The sequence below is a fragment of the Balaenoptera borealis genome (genome assembly GCF_965194805.1).
Source record: "Balaenoptera borealis genome assembly, chromosome: 11".
Taxonomy (NCBI): Eukaryota; Metazoa; Chordata; class Mammalia; order Artiodactyla; family Balaenopteridae; genus Balaenoptera; species Balaenoptera borealis.
The window spans coordinates 90,967,840-90,985,860 of record NC_138868.1 but is presented as its reverse complement, the minus strand read 5'-3'; the positions used below and the strand labels follow the sequence as shown (position 1 = coordinate 90,985,860).

General features: G+C 36.6%; 1 protein-coding gene across 3 annotated transcripts in view; it reads right to left on the bottom strand.

Annotated features, from left to right (window-relative positions):
- Positions 1–18,021, bottom strand: part of RDX (radixin) — a 652,052-nt gene that overhangs the window by 621,844 nt on the left and 12,187 nt on the right. For 2 of the 3 annotated variants that reach the window (XM_082343520.1, XM_082343518.1), the window contains exons 2-3: positions 17,104–17,177; positions 7,660–7,743 (exon numbers count right to left, since the gene is read on the bottom strand). In XM_082343520.1, the coding sequence (XP_082199646.1) occupies positions 7,660–7,743; positions 17,104–17,115 (96 nt within the window). In that variant the 5' untranslated portion in view covers positions 17,116–17,177. Of the gene's footprint in view, positions 1–7,659; positions 7,744–8,923; positions 8,943–17,103; positions 17,178–18,021 lie in introns of those variants that run through there. The other variant, XM_082343519.1, reaches the window with a different exon arrangement.

The window sequence follows — 18,021 nt, the reverse complement described above, 5'->3', positions numbered from 1 at the left end:
GGAAATGCTTTAAGGTTTTCACCACTGAGAATGATGTTTGCTGTGGGTTTGTCATATATGGCTTTTATCATGCTGAGGTAGGTTCCCTCTATGCCCACTTTCTGGAGAGTTTTTATCATTAAATGGGTGTTGAATTTTGTCAAAAGCCTTTTCTGCATCTAGTGATATGATTTTATGGTTTTTATTCTTTAATTTGTTAATATGGTGTATCACATTGATTTTTTTGGCCTATACTGAAGAATCCTTGCATCCCTGGGATAAATCCCACTTGATCACGATGTATGATCCTTTTAATGTGTTGTTGGATTCTGTTTGCTAGTATTTTGTTGAGGATTCTTCTGTCTATGTTCATTAGTGATATTGGTCTATAATTTTCTCTTTTTGTGATATCTTTGTCTGGTTTTGGTATCAGGGCGATGGTGGCCTCATAGAACAAGTTTGGGAGTGTTCCTCCTTCTGCAATTTTTTGGAAGAGTTTGAGAAGGATAGGTGTTAACTCTTCCCTAAATGTTTGATAGAATTCGCCTGTGAAGTCTTCTGGTCCTGGACTTTTGTTTGTTGGAAGATTTTTAATTACAGCTTCAACTTCATTACCTGTGATTAGTCTGTTTATATTTTCTAATTCTTCCTGGTTCAATCTTGGAAGGTTGTACTTTTCCAAGAATTTGTTCCTTTCTTCCAGGTTGTCCATTTTATTGGCATATAGTTGCCTGCAGTACTCTCTTATGATCTTTTGTATTTCTGCGGTGTCAGGTGTAATCTCTCGTCATTTCTAATTTTATTGACTTGAGTCCTCTCCCTTTTTTTCTTGATGAGTCTGGCTAATGGTTTATCAATTTTAGTTATCTTCTCAAAGAAACAACTTTTACTTTTATTAATCTTTGCTATTGTTTTCTTCGTTCCTATTTCATTTATCTCTGCTCTGATCTTTATGATTTCTTTCCTCCTAGTAACTTTGGGTTTTATTTTTTCTTCTTTTCTTAGCTGCTTTAGGTGTAAGGTTAGATTGTTTGAGATTTTTCTTGTTACTTGAGGTGAGCTTGAATTGCTATGAACTTCCCTCTTAGAACTGCTTTTGCTGCGTCCCATAGGTTTTGGATCGTCGTGTTTTCATTGTCATTTGTTTCTAGGTATTTTTTTATTTCTTCTTTGATTTCTTCAGTGATCTCGTTATTTAGCAGCACACTGTTCAGCCTCCATGTATTTGTGTTTTTCACTGTTTTTTTCCTGTAATTGATTTCTAATCTCATAGCATTGTGGTTGGAAAAGATGTTTGATACAATTTCAACTTTCTTAAATTTTCCAAGGCTTGATTTGTGACCCAAGATGTGATCTATTCTGGAGCACATTCTATGTGCACTTGAGAAGAAAGTGTATTCTTCTGTTTTCCGGTAGAATATCCTAAAAATATCAATTAAGTCTATCTGGTCTATTGTGTCATTTAAAGCTTGTGTTTCTTTATTTATCTTCTGTCTGGATGATCTGTCTATTGGTATAAGTGGGGTGTTAAAGTCCCCACTATTTTTGTGTTACTGTCGATTTCTCCTTTTATGGCTGTTAGCATTTGCCTTATGTGTTGAGGTGCTCCTATGTCGTGTGCAGAAATATTTATGATTGTTATGTTTTTTTTCTTGGATTGATCCATTGATCATTATGTAGTGTCCTTCCTTATCTCTTGTAACAGTCTTTATAGTCTATTTTATCTGATGTGAGTATTGCTACTCCAGCTTTCTTGTGATTTCCATTTGCATGGAATATCTTTTTCCATCCCCTCACTTTCAGTCTGTATGTGTCCCTAGGTCTGAAGTGGGTTTCTTGTAGACAACATATATTAGGATCTTGTTTTTGTATCCATTCAGCCAGTCTGTGTCTTGTTTGGAGCATTTGATCCATTTACATTCAAGGTGATTATCGATATGTAAGTTCCTATTACCATTTTCTTAATTGATTTGGGTTTGTTTTTGGGGGTCTTTTTCTTCTCTTGTGTTTTCCGCTTAGAGAAGTTCCTTTAGCATTTGTTGTAAAGCTGCTTTGGTGGTGCTGAATTCTCATAGCTTTTGCTTGTCTGTAAAGCTTCTGATTTCTCCACCAAATCTGAATGAGATCCTTGCCAGGTAGAGTAATCTGGGTTGTAGGTTTTTCCCTTTCATCACTTTAAATATGTCCTGCCACTCCCTTCTGGCTTGCAGAGTTTCTGCTGAAAGATCAGCTGTTAACCTTATGGGGACTCCATTGTATGTTATTTGTTGCTTTTGCTGCTTTTAATATTTTTTCTTTGTATTTAATTGTTGATAGTTTGAGTAGTATGTGTCTCGGCGTATTTCTCTTTGGGTTTATCCTGTATGGGATTCTCTGCACTTCCTGGACTTGACTATTTCCTTTCCCATGTTAGGGAAGTTTTTGACTATAATCTGTTCAAATATTCTCTCAGACCCTTTCTTTTTCTCTTCTTCTTTTGGGAACCCTATAATTCGAATGTTGGTGGGTGCATTTAATGTTGTCCCAGAGGTCTCTGAGACTGTCCTCAATTCTTTTCATTCTTTTTTCTTTATTCTGCTCCCCGGCAGTTATTTTCACCATTTTATCTTCCAGCTCACTTATCCGTTCTTCTGCCTCAGTTATTCTATTGATTCCTTCTAGAGTATTTTTAATTTCAGTTATTGTGTTGTTCATCACTGTCTGTTTGCTCTTTAGTTCTTCTAGGTCCTTGTTAAACATTTCTTGTATTTTCTCCATTCTGTTTCCAAGATTTTGGATCATCTTTACTATCATTACTCTGAATTCTTTTTCAGGTAGGTTGCCTATTTTGTCTTCATTTATTTGGTCTTGTAGGTTTTTACCCTGCTCCTTCATCTGTAACATATTTTTTGTCATTTCTTTTTTTTTTTTTTTTTTTTGATGGGTAGGGCTGTATTCCTGTCTTACTGGTTGTTTGGCCTGAGGTATCCAGCACTGGCGTTTGCAGGCAGTTCGGTAGAGCTGGATCTTGGTGCCAAGATGAGGACCTCTGGGAGGCCTCACTCCAATTAATATTCCCTGGGGTCTGAGGTTCTCTGTTAGTCCAGTGGTTTGGACTCAGTGCTCCCACCACAAGAACTCGGGCCCAACCTCCGGCCTGGGAACCAAGATTCCACAAGCTGGGTGGCGCGGCCAGAAAAAAAAAAAAAAAAGGGAGAAAAAGGAGCAGTACAATAACAAAGAATAAAAAATAAAGATAAAAATATATTAGGAAAAATAAAAATATAATTGAAACAACTCCAACAAGGTAAAACAAAACCACAACAGAAAAAATAAATCAGGGGTGGGGGGAACAAGCCAAAAGGAGCAGAACAATAACAAAGTATAAAGAATAAGATAAAATTAGAAAAATAAAAGATTTATTAGAAAAATAAAAATATAAATGAATCAACAACAAGGTAAAACAGAACCCCAAACTAAAAGAAAAAAAAAAAGAAGAAAAAAAAGCCTTGGTTATGGGTGGTGGAGTTTAGGTGGGGGGTGAAACTTAGGCAGGGGTGGGGTTTAGGGTGGAGCAGGGCCTAGTTGGGGTGGGGGAGGGTGGCGTTTGAGCATGGGGCAGGGTCTAGGCTCAAAATATTTTTTTTTGAATTTCATTTTTTATGTAGCAGGTTCTTATTAGTTATCTATTTTATGCATATTAGTGTATACATGTCAAAAATCTAAAAACATGCCAGGCTTTTGGTTTCAAGAGAGCAAACTGAACCCTTCAGTTTACTTTCCCTGTTTAAAAATTTCACTGACATGACATACGCAAAAAACTAAAAATAAGAAAAAACATTTAGCTGTGCTAGGAAAGGTTACCACATTAAAAAAAAAAACTGAGAAATTTCTGAATGGCATGGGATATAAAGACCCATACTGATGGCAAATGCTGATTAATGCCAAACAACCAAAACTTTTTTTTTTTTAATTTTTATTTATTTTTTGGCTGCATTGGGTTTCCGTTGCTTCGTGTGGGGTTCTTCTACGTTCTGTGAGCGGGGGCTACTTTTCGTTGCGGTACGCAGGCTTCTCATTGCCGTGGCTTCTCTTGTTGCGGAGCACAGGCTCTAGGCGCGTGGGCTTCAGTATTTGCAGCATGCGAGCTCAGTAGTTGCAGCACGTGGACCCTAGAGAGCGTGGGCTTCAGTAGTTGTGGCCCACAGGCTCAGCAGCTGTGGTGCACAGGCTTAGTTGCTCTGTGGCATGTGGGATCTTCCCAGACCAGGAATCAAACCTGTGTCCCCTGCATTGGCAGGTGGATTCTTAACCAGAGCACCACCAGGAAAGTCACAACCAAAACTTTAATGTGGACAAAAGAGACCCCAGATAATTCAACTTTGGCAAAAGACAAGTTGTCCCAACAGCTCCACAGAAAACATTCCAGCTCAGAGTGGCAGGAGTAGGAAATGTCAAGAGCAGCAGAGAGAAGTGTACCAAAGCGCAGGCCTCAGCTTCTGCTTCCAGGCTTTTTGTGATGCACAAGGCTGCTAAGTAAAAGGGGGATTTGCCACAGTGGGGCACAAGACCAGTCTCTTAACTAACTTCAGACTATCACACACACACCAGGAAAAATAAGAGAGCACAGCTGTGAAATTCCTTAAGAGGCCCCATCTTTCCCTACTTCTAAAAATGTTCTAGGAAACTTTAAATCATGAACTTCCAAGTAAAAACATACTTGGACACATAACTACATTATATGTATATTTATTTATAAGTTATACAATGCTACCACACTAATATATTAGCATATTTTAAAAAAATAATTTGAAAGAGGAAAGACAAAAATATAGACAAACATTTTAATATTTTTTCTTGCATCCTAACAGATATGTTGAGTACTCCTTGCGGGTATTACTATTCTAATCCCACAAGCAGAAGCTAGAAGAGGAGGCCAGTGAAGAAAGAGTCAGCAGGGAGCAAACCAAAGGACCTCAAGCACTCAACTAGAGTCCTCCACAGGGCAGATGGCCTCAAGCTGACATCCTAATCAGAAGTGAGGTTCTGTTACAGGTGGATTCATTTGAGAGAACTCCTACCCCTAGGTCTGCTCCTGGCCTGACCCTGAATCTACTGCCCTGACAGCCCACCCATATACTCACTACACCCAAGGTAACACCTGCTTTTAGATCCTAGCATTCTGGCTCTCGTTATCAGGAAATAGAACAGGGGCTACAAGAATTAATTGCTGAGACAGCCCATAACAGATAATAATACTCTTTAATTTAGACCTCTTCATTTACAATATGAAATGCGTATAGCAAATACTGTTCTAATGTACTTTACATGGAGTTTCAATTAGTTCTCACAAAAACCTTCTGAAGGAGTAATGTTATCATCATCCTAATTGTACAAATGAGAAAAATGAGGCAAAGAAAGTATTTGTGTGAAGTCAAACAGCTACAGCTGGGATTCTACTACAGGCAGTGTGGTTCCAGAGCCCACACTTTTCAACTACTACATATTACTGCATTATAATATATGTGGTTTCATTTTCCCTCATGTCCAAACTAAAGCAATTCTGCTTAGTAAAAAACAAATATTTTATTTCTCACTATCCAATACCAAAAAGGTCCACTTGCTGATTAGTTTTTGACTAAGACAAAACATTTTGCTCACTATAAATAACATTTCAATATGCTATGAAGTAGTAAATGCTAACTGCATCTACATTTTTATTCAAATAAGACAGACTATGTATTTACAAAACAGGAGACCTAGAAGAATCAACGGAAGTAAATATTAGTTCACAAAAGTAAAATATCTATAACATATGGTGCATGCAGCTGCTTATGCTGTTGTCTTAAAAATTTGCTCACTCACACCAAAAAAAGCCTTTCATCTTCCAAAAAGACTTTACCAGGGTGTTCAAGTTCATTAATTATCTAATCAAGAGATGAAGTTTACTACTTTGTCAAGAGAAGAAACAACTTCCCAGGAGTTTTTAAATTCTATTTCATCATATTTTGGATCAGTAGATATCTAATATGTTTTTTTTGTTTTTTTTTTTTTAAATTTATGGCTGTGTTGGGTCTTCGTTTCTGTGCGAGAGCTTTCTCTAGTTGTGGCAAGCGGGGCCACTCTTCATCGCGGTGCGCAGGCCTCTCACTATCGCGGCCTCTCTTGTTGCGGAGCACAGGCTCCAGACGCGCAGGCTCAGTAATTGCGGCTCACGGGCCCAGTTGCTCCGCGGCATGTGGGATCTTCCCAGACCAGGGCACGAACCCATGTCCCCTGCATTGGCAGGCAGATTCTCAACCACTGCGCCACCAGGGAAGCCCTCTGTTATTTATTACTGTAATGCCAGAAACTCTCTCTCCCATTTTCTAAGGTCAATAGTAAGCTTGATCGCAGACTATTGCTCTCCTGCTCATACGTATCAATAAAAGTTTATGTAAAAGTTAACTTCCTCCTTTTTGCAATCAATTCACTTCTTAACCACTTGACCTCTGGTCACCAATCTCTTTCCTCCTTTTCTCAATAAAACTTGATTACTTACAACATTATATACAGCATTACCTAGGGAACCTAAATAAAAATACTAATAGTTTAGAGCAGGTCCCAGACTAACAGAATCTCTAGAGGTGGTTTCCAAGCATTGCTTTTTTTTTTTTTCCTCTTGAAAGCTCCCCAGGGTGGCTCAAATGTGCTCTCAAGAGTGAGAAAAAAAAAAGACAGTATCAGTAGTCCAAGTTCTTTAACATGTTCTAACTCCAGGCTAGCATATTATGAGCCGATGACATCAAACTGCTGTCAGGTGCCTGTTTATAGCCTGTGCCTTTGCTCCTGCCATCCCCTTGAAACCAAGTCCCCCTAAAACCGAGTTCCCCTGCCAAGTTTAGGATTAACCTCTCTATCCAACTTTATTCCCTTTTGTCCCCTCTGACCTTAATCCTGTGCTAAATGAACACTAATCAACCAGAGTCAGATGACCAAAACTGCTGTTGTTGATAATATCATTAATGTACTAAAATTGCTGTTGTATCATCAGATATCATCATTAATGGACAGTTTACTTCTCCAGGGCAAGATAAGCTAACAGACCACCAAGTCATGGACCACCTGGCTAGCGAATCATAAACCAGAGACATCCTTTCTTCTACGATTAAGAAATGTCACAGAAAATGTCACAAGATGATGATTAACCCCAGCTTCTTTGTTCTTTCCCTTTTAAAAACAACCTCTAACTCAAAGACCAGGTTGGAGTGGATCTGAGACTTGTCTCCCACTCCCTTGCTTGGTGCCCTGCAATAAACCCTTACTATGCTGCGAACTCTCACTGTCAAGAGTTTGGCTTTCTGTGCTGCGGGAACACAAGCCCATTGCTTGGTTACACCCTCTGTCTAGGATCTCCACCTATTCCACTCATGGACTATGGAGAATATCTTTGAATTCCTTTTAGTCCTCATTACAATGATTTGCATTAACAGATGTTAAATACCTGCTAATAATTATTTTTAAAAAGTCCTATCTCTCAAATCTAGGAATGAGAAAGACTATCCCTTACAGTTGTTCAAGACATTTGAACAGGTACTGTGAAATATTCCAAGTGCTACATTGCTGCATTATAAGTAAAGGTATAGAAAAACACAGAAAGAAGTATGCAGTAGCATCCACACTATGGTGTCAAAATTACATACTTCATTTGGTAAATGATACCTGGTCAAAAAGCTGTTTGCCAGTTGTGTTGGGCTGAATGGCAAATTCCAGCTCCGCATCCATCGTTGTTACTCTTACATTGATCTGCAATGAAAACAAAGGGAAAATCAGTAGAAAAGAAAAAATACTTTTATCTGATTTATAAAATAAAGTGGTATCATATGTAGGCAGTAAAAAGCAACTCTATAATATACCTAATATTTTCTTTATTAAAGTGATAGTTTGATTTATTATATATGTTTTTGATTTATTGAATACTTAACATACAGTAGGCACGAGGCCCTGCACTTTTCATTTTCTTATTTAGCCTCTGCAACAATACTAGGAGATATGTGCATTTCTATAGAAAAGTTCATTTCTATAGAAAAGTTTCCATCACTTGCCCAAGGACACATGGATATCAAATGGCAGGGCAGAGGTATAACTCCAAATTCTTTGAATGTCATTCACTATTCCATATTTCTTTCAATACAAAAATCAAATATTTAGGTTTTTTTTGTTTTTTTTTTTAACTTTTTTTTTTATCTATTTATTTATTTTTGGCTGTGTTGGGTCTTCGTTTCTGTGCGAGGGCTTTCTCTAATTGCGGCAAGTGGGGCCACTCTTCATCGCGGTGCGCGGGCCTCTCACTATCGCGGCCTCTCTTGTTGCGGAGCACAGGCTCCAGATGCACAGGCTCAGTAGTTGTGGCTCACGGGCCTAGTTGCTCCGCGGCATGTGGGATCCTCCCAGACCAGGGCTCGAACCCGTGTCCCCTGCATTGGCAGGCGGATTCTCAACCACTGCACCACCAGGGAAGCCCCAAATATTTAGTTTTATTTATACTGCAAATGTATTATTCTTCACTTTATAAAAACCACTCATCTATTGCCTTTTATTTGCTAGACTTTTTTAAATTCCAATTTTTGGGTGTAAATACCTTTCTAGCTGGATATCTCACCAAAAACGTAACATGCCTTAACCAAAATAATTTTTACTCCAGAATAGCATCTTCACCTAGAATTCACCATGATATGGTAAAAACCTATCTTTTTAACTTTTAACTCACCCTATTAGAACGCTAAATCAGACTTATTTCCCCTTATGTTTTACTCATGCTAACAACCACATGTACCTCCACACATGTACTTTTATCTGAAATACCTTCTCTAATCAAAAAAATCTTATAGAGCTCCTTCTTTAAAATCATCTTTTAGGAAATATTAATACACATAAAATACTCGTAACATATACAGACAATGAAGCATAACAAAATAAAACCTACTGTAACATAACAATAAATATATATTTCATCTTCATCCTGGTTCCTGGCAGAGCTCCTAAAATCGCTGGAATTTCCTGAGTGATAGATGTGAGAGGAGGATGTTTTGTTATTCATAATAAGCTCCTTTCAACCATAACGGAGTTTATGCTAATGAGGTGACTCCAGATGGGCTCTAATAGCTTCAGAATGGAGGCTGGTAGCCAGAGAAACCAATCACATGATTAGAGGACTGAACCTTTTAGACACCCACCCCGACTGCCCAGGAGGGGAAAGGCTGGGGAATGAGCTGATCATCAATGTCCAATGATTTAACCAATCACACCTATGAAATGGAATCTCCATAAAACCCTAAACAAAAGGGTTCAGAGAGCTTCCCGATTGGTGAACGCACCCACCTGCTGAGAGGATGGTGCACTGCAAACTCTACAAAGACAGAAAGAAACTCCTTCACTCGGGACCCTTCTGGACCTCACCTTCTTCATCTGTTTCATTTGTATCCTTTATAGTACCCTTTATATTAACTAGTAATAGTAAGTAAAGTGTCTCCCTGAGTTCTGTGAGCTGTTATAGAAAATTATAGAATCTGAAGAGGGGATCGTGGGAATCCCCAAACTTTAGCCAAGTTAGAAGTGTGAGTCACTTGCACTACCTGTGATTAGCTTCAGAAGTCCAGAGCAGTCCGGTGGGTCTGCGCTAATTCTGGGTAGTTGTGTCAGAACAAATTAAATTGCAGGACACACAACTGGTATCCACATAGAATTGGAGAACTGCTTGGTATGGAAAACCCACACATTTGGTATCAGAACATTCTGAATAAAGAAAATGGTTTCCTTTTTGGTGTCAGAACATTTTGAACAAAGAAAAGGTTCTCCTTTACCCATAAATCTACCATTCAACTTAAAAACTAGAAATGACAAAAAATGTCACCAGTGTATTTCTTCTTTGTGAATTTCCCTGACCCCAATGCCCACAGGTAAGTACTAACCTAAATTTTGTGTTTGTCATCCCCTTAGCTTTTTAAAAAACAATAGTTCTGTCACAAATGTAGGTATCTATATGTAAAATATTGTTTAGTTTTTGACTTTTAGCGGTATAGCTGTACTAAAATTGTATAATACTTGCTAATAAAGTCTTTCTTGATGTAGGCAATGATTACATATGTATATTTTATGAAAATTCATCAACTACACACTTATGATATATTCTTTTGCATATGTATATTCTATTTCAGTAAAAGGTTTAAACAAAAATTTTGCTACACTATAGTTTGCCTTTTCACAATTATATTTCTAAGATTCATTGATGTTTTTGTGAGTAGTTGCAATTCATTCATCTTTATGTGACTAGGCAGTAATTCATTTACCATTTTCCTATCTATTGACATTAAGTTGTTTCAAATTTTTTGCTTATTAAGAACAATACTGCTATAAACATTCTTGTACATGTCTCCTAGTGCATGTTCTGAGTTTCTCTAGAAGTATAACTCAGAATTCCTGGGTGATAAAGTATGCATAGCTTCAACTTTACAATGTAATGCTGAATTGTCTTCCAACATGATTGTATCAATCTACACTCCCATAAATAATAATAATTCCTGCTGCTTTATATTTTCACTAATAGTGGATATAATCAGATTTTTTTAATGTTTAACAATCTAGTGGGTATAAAATGATATCTCAATATGGTGTTAATATGCAGGTTCTTGATCCCTAATGAAGTTGGGAACATTTTCTTATGTGTGATATGCAGAATTATAAGACAGCCCCCATGATCTCCTCCCCCCCGCCCCCACCTTACTCCCATGATTATGTTAACATTACAAGACAAAAGGGATTTTGCAGGTGTACTTAAGGTTACTAATCAGTTGACCTTAAGATAGGAAAATCATTGTGGGTGGGCCTGAGCTAATCACATGATTACTTTAAAAGCAAAGAGTTTTCTCCGACTGGTTGCAGAAGTCAGAGAGATTTAAAGTGTGAGAGGACTTTGACATTAAAGAGGTTCTCCACTGCTGAATTGGAGGGGGCATGAGCAAAGGACTTGTCACACACACCACACTCTAGGACTAAGAGAGACCCCTGGCCAACAGCTAGCAAGAAAATGGGGACTTCATTCACCAGTAAAGGATAGATCATTCTGCAAGGAAATGGATTCTGCCAATGACAGGAATGAGCTTGAAAGAGAACCCCAAACTCCAGATGAGAATGCAGTTGAGCTACACCTTGATTTCAGGGTAGTGAGACCCTGAGCAGAGAACCCATTCATATCATCCCATATTTCTAGCGTATAAAACTGTGAGATAATAGATGTGTGTTGTTTCAAGCTACCAAATTTGTGATAATTTGTTATAGAGCAATAGAAAAGTAATATAATATGCTTATTGACCACTCAGTCTCCTCATCTTTCACAATGTCTATTCACATGTATTGCTTATTTTTCTATTGGGTTGTCTTTTTCTTACTCATATGTGGGAGATCTTTATATATTCTAGATATTAATCCTTTGTCAGTTACTTGCATTACAAAGAAATCTACTAGTTTGTAGCTTGTCCTTCTATTTTATGAAGAGTCCCTCTCTATGATAAACATTTTTAAAATTTTAATGTTGAATTTATCAATGTTTTACATGCAGGTATCAATTTTTTGCCATATTTAAGAAAACCTTTAACACAACATTGTAAATCAACTATACCCCAATAAAAAATAAAAATTTTGTTTATAAAAGCAAAGAAATCCTTCCCTAGTCTGGAGTCATAAAGATATTCTTATATTTCCTATCAAAGTTTTGTTTTTCATAGTTTGTCTTCAATGATTTTTGCTTATGATTTAAGGTAGAAATCCAATTTCATTTCCTAATCCCCAGAGGGATAATAATACAGTGATTTTAAACATCCAAATATGATGTATATTGATTACCTCATTCACTCTCCAAAGACTGCACTGTCACAAATCTTATGTCCATAGGTATGGGTCTAATTTTGTGCTATTCTGTTGCACTGTTCAATTGAACTATTCTGCCAATACCATATAGTCTGAATTACTGTATCTTTAAATAAGTCTTGATGTCTGGTATGGCAAGTCTTCCCTTATTATTTTCAGAACTGTTTTGGCTATTCTTGTCTCTTTGTTCTTGCTCTTGACTCCACATATAATTATAAATTTTTCAAAACACCGCATTATGATTTTAATTGGAACTACACTAAATTCATCAGCCTCTTGGGGTAAAAAATGACATCTTTTCAATATTGACTCTTACTATCCAAGTGTATGGTTCTCTCTATGCATTGATTTAGGTCTTCTTTAAGATCTTTTTAAAAAATGTTTATAATTTCCTCCAGAAAAATCATATTAATCATTTAAGATATCTTTCTCCTATGGTTTTATAGCTATTATAATTATAGGTTCATAATCCCATGACATCCTAAATGCATTGAAAACTCTAGTTTATTAGCTAATTTCTAGCAAAAACAATTGAAATAAGTCCACCTGGTGAATTAATTTATCCCACTTCAAATGAATATTCACACACCGATCTATAGAAATACTGATGTGATGCAACAGACCTTGATGGAAATTTCATAATACTACATATGCATATAATACATTGTATATTCACCTTTCTAAAATCCAAAGAATTCCAAATACTGAAACTCATCTAGCTTAAAGCGTTTCAAACACAGGGTCATAAATATGATGAATGAAGTATCTTTCCAAAATTTTTTCTGGTTTTACTTCTGTAGAAATACAATTGATTTTTATATTGATCCTTTTATCAGCTCCCTTGCCAACTGTTAAAATGAGTCTGTGTAAATTCTTGTATTTATATAAACCAGGGGTCAGAAAACTTTTTCTGTAAAGGTACAAATAGTAACTATTTTAGGCTTTGCAGACCATACTGTCTGCTGCATCTACTCAATTCTCCTGCTATAGCAGAAAAGCAGTTATAGATAACAAACAATGAGCATACTATGTTCCAACAAAACTTTATAGACATTGAAATTTTAATTTCATATAATTTTCAAGTCATGAAATATTACTATTCTTTTGATTTTTTTTCAACCTTGAAAATGTAAGAATCATTCTTAGCTTGAAGGTTGTACAAAAACAAGTGGTGGGCTGGCTTTGGCCTATGGGCCATAATTTGCCAACCCCTGATATAAATAAATACCTTAACATCTTCAAAGTGTTTCTTCCTTTCCAGTCCTAGAGTTTTTAATTTTTCTGCACAGGCTTTCTGTTCAATGTTGAACAGCGGCAGTGATAGTGTGTACATTTTGTCTTGTTCCCGATCTTAAAAGAAAAGCTTCCACTGTTAACACATTAAGAATTACTTTTGTTATAGGTTTTCTTCTATACTTAGCTTAAGAGGTATTGGTTTTTACTTTTAAATCATGAATAGTTGTTCAATTTTAGCAACTGCTCTTTCTGAATTTATTATATGATTTTTCTCCTTAAAACTAACCATATGATTGTGGCAGAGACTACTTGTTGTTTGACCACCAAAATCTAACAAAATTACCGATTGACATGGCTACTGAGCTACAAGAACATTTCTCAATGTCTCTTGCAATTAGGTATGGCTATGTGACTAAGGTCTCACCAACAGAACATGAGCAGAAGAGACAGATATAAGGCCACTTTTCAGCCTAGGCATAAACAGTGAGCATGCTTCAGTAGTTGTGGCTCACGGGTTCTAGAGCAGAGGCTCAGCAGTTGTGGCGCACAGGCTTAGCTGCTCCGCGGCATGTGGGATCTTCCCAGACCAGGGCTTGAACCTGTGTCCCCTGCATTGGCAGGCGGATTCCTAACCACTGCACCACCAGGGAAGCCTTATATACAATTTTTAATCCTTACTCTTAGGAATAATAAATGTTCTCCACTCAATTATTCAGACAGTTTTCCAAACTACTTTTAACTTTCACATTCCTACCAGAAATAAGAGTTCTAGTTGATCCACATCCTTACAGGCAAAATATTATCAGTCTAATTATAGCCCCTCCAGTAAATATAAAGTGGTATCTCACTGTAGTTTTAATTTATGTTTCCCTGATAACCAAAGATATTGAGGATATTTTCAAGTGCTTATTGGCTATTGATATATTTTCTTTTGTGAAGTATCTATTCAAAGTTTTTGCCCACTTTTTAAAAACTGGGTTGTCTTATTGAGTTCTAAAAGAATGCGATACTGCAATTATTTTCTCCCATTCTGCCTTGCCTTTTTACTTTTTTTTTTTTTTTAAACAATGATCAGACATTGAGGATTCTTTTTAAAATTTATTTATTTATTTGTGGCTGTGTTGGGTCTTCGTTTCTGTGCGAGGGCTTTCTCTAGTTGTGGCAAGCGGGGGCCACTCTTCATCACGGTGCGCGGGCCTCTCACTATCGCGGCCTCTCTTGTTGCAGAGCACAGGCTCCAGACGCGCAGGCTCAGTAATTGTGGCTCACGGGCACAGTTGCTCCACGGCATGTGGGATCTTCCCAGACCAGGGCTCGAACCTGTGTCCCCTGCATTGGCAGGCAGATTCTCAACCACTGCGCCACCAGGGAAGCCCCGCCTTTTTACTTTCTTACTGTTGTCTTTCAAATAGCAAATTTTTTAATTTTGATGTTCAATTTTTTTTTTTTTGCTTCGAACTTTCTGTGTACTATCAAAGAAATTCTTTGCCTACCCTATGACTGCAAAAATGTTTTCTATTTTCTTCTAGAAGTTCTATAGTTTGAGCCTTTTAATTTAGGCCTGTGATCCATTCAGAGTTAGTTTTTTGTGTAAACTGTGATATAAGGGTCAAGATTCGTATTTTTCTGTATGGATAACTCTTTGTTCCAACATCATTTCTCGAAAAGAATTTAATTCCCCCATTGAACTGTGTGACAACCTTGTGTGTGGAGATGTATATTTGTTCCACTGATCCTATTATCTAATATTTTAATACTACACTGTCTTATTTTTGTTGCCTGAAAATAAGTGTTGAAATCCAGGAGTGTAAGTGCTCCACCCTTGTTCTTTTTTATTTTATTTTTTTAATAAATTTATTTATTTATTTTTCGCTGTGTTGGGTCCTCGTTGCTGCGTGAGGGGTTTTCTCTGGTTGCAGTGAGCGGGGGCCACTCTTCATTGCGGTGTGTGGGCCTCTCACTGTGGTGGTCTCTCTTGTTGTGGAGCACAGGCTCTAGGCACGCGGGCTTCAGTAGTTGTGGCTCACGGGCTCTAGAGCTCAGGCTCAGTAGTTACGGCGCACCCGCTTGGTTCCTCCGCGGCATGGGGGATCTTCCCGGGCTAGGGCTCGAACCTGTGTCCCCTGCACTGGCAGGCGGATTCCTAACCACTGCGCCACCAGGGAAGCCCCACCCTTGTTCTTTTTTTTTTTTTTTCCTTTTACTTTGTGTGTGTGTGTTTTATTTAACCCAAATCCAAGATTTAAGATTTGTTCCATTTTCTGTTGTGAACTTTGTTTTTTTTGTTTTTTTTTTTTTCACACACACACACACTGTATTTTATTTTTACAAGAGATAGACTGACACTAAGCATTGTACATGGATGACCACAACAAAAGCAACAATGATTGCAATTACCAAACATGAAACACACTCATACTATGTCATAATATTGACATTCAGTCCAGTAATCCTCCACTGTAACAGCTCCTTTACTTTGCAGTGAAAATTTTTTTTTTTTTAACATCTTTATTGGAGTATAATTGCTTTACAATGCTTTCTTTAGTTTCTGCTGTACAACAAAGTGAATCAGCTATACGTATAAATATATCCCCATATCCCCTCCCTCTTGCATCTCCCTCCCACCCTCCCTATCCCACTCCTCTAGGTGGTCACAAAGCACCAAGCTGATCTCCCTGTGCTATGTGGCTGCTTCCCACTAGCTATTGCTTTAGCTATTCCACATAAGTTTTGGCTCTTCCATAAACATTTTATAATCAGCTAGTCAATTTTAACCAAAGGGATTCAACTGATTAGAATTACATTCAATCTACCAATATATTGGGGAGAACAGACATTGTAATAATATTTTCTAGACATATCTATGACCAATGTTTATTTTTGTATATATTTTGGTCTTTTTAAGTACTTATAAGTTTTCAGCGTAGAGATCTTGTACAGCTTCTGTAAAGTTATTCCTAAATATTTTATATTTTTGATGCTATTACAAATGAAATTTTTACTTCATTTTTTGAATTTTGCTAATATATAAAACAGAAGACTGATTTTTTTAAAAATATAACCTTATGTCCAACAATCTTGCTAAATTCTGTTATTAGTTCTAACAGTTGTTCTGTAAATTCCAGGTTATTTACATAATTATGTCATCTGCAAATAGAGAAATTTAATTCTTGCTTTTTATTGATTATGCCTTTTACTTCTTTTTATTCTTCTCTCCCTCCGACAATGCACTTTTTTACCTGCTAAATCTTTAAAAGTAATTCGAAAGTGACATTCATGCCAGAAAATTCAAATAACCACAACAAATGATTTTCTTAAAAAGATAACTGGCCAAAAAATTCTTGAAAAAAACCCCCCGATTTTGTTAGATGAAGAAAAGTACATTTATCCTAAGATAAAAGGACAAACCTTAGTCACAAATTATATAATTATAAAACTTAATAAAATGATCACATATATACCATTAAATTAAACATCTAGGGCTATATATAATATCAGCACTGGTATCACTAGTATCAAAGCTAGAATTATGAGAAAATTAATACTGCATGGATCCTTCTGACCTCTCATTATTTTCTCCTGTTTAACACTAAGTTACTTTTTACTGAGCACTGAATGTATATTCACCAGGATCTTCTAATCCTCACCAGACTCTCCAGTAAGTAACTAATTATATCTCCATTTTATATGTGAAGAAATTAAGAATTGGAGAGACTGAACTAATCTAACAAAGGTCAGTCGGGTTAAGTGTTAGGGTGAGGATAAGAACTAAGTTTGACCCCACAACCTGTAGTAATCTTAATTACAGTGTTACCTAAACCTCTTCATCACTGGCCCACATAACACCATACTCTAGCCACATTAATCTAAAACAAACAACAGTAATATCAGTGCTTTTTTTCCCCCCAAAACTCTACCATAATACTTTGCCTTGTTCCGAAAGGAACTTAATGCCACTGATATTTTATTAAGTAAGCAGTGTCAAAAGTAATAAAATACACTTACTGGTTTCGGCATTTTCCTTCTCTTTTTGTCACCCTCTTTAAAAATTCTTCACTTTTATGAATTCTGTTGTTCTTCTGTTAAAGAAAAGAAAGCATAATTGATCTATTATCTTTTTATACAGTAATGTTTTTGCTGAACAATAATTTGTATAGATTAAATAAAACTTTAACATTTTAAAATGTTACAATTAACATGGAGCTCTCATTTTATTCTAATTTTCAATGTCTTCTATTATTTCACATTCTTTAAAAATACTTATATCTGTGATTTAAAACAGCACACATCTCAAATAACATAGCATAAAGCATCTCAATCATCAACTAAAAGTTTTAATTTAATTACAGACAACACATAGCAAAGGAGAGATTACTAAGGGCCAAATGCTTTCTCTTTCTGAGTCAAGTTCGCCCCTATACCCAAACTGGTAGAAAAGAGGGACGGCAAAGAAGAGAACAGATAGATTCAGATTCTAAAGAAATGAATTCAGGAACACTTCTCAACCTTTCTTCTGTACTGCCAAAGACAAAAAAGGAAATACTGATTAATGTAAACTACAAAAAGATAACTTTTTAAAGAAAATTATTTTTCCTCCCTGAAAGTTTAAAAGTCCAAGTAGAGACAAATAACATAAGAGTAACTTTTTCACCTAAGGTGGATAAAACAGCCATAGTCTGCACACTAGTAATCTGCATGCTACTCATCAGCAAGCTAATGGCCTTCACGGAAATACAGAACTGTCCTGAAGACCAATGTTAAATTATACCTTCTCCCGCTCAGGCAAAAGAAGTAAATCTTAATCCAAGAAGAACGATGGGCTATTTTAGGGTAAATGTTCTCACAAACATCTAACAAAATTGGATTTTCCCCCTACAAACCTACCAAAAGATGTAACATTTTTAACCATTTAGTTGTCCAGAA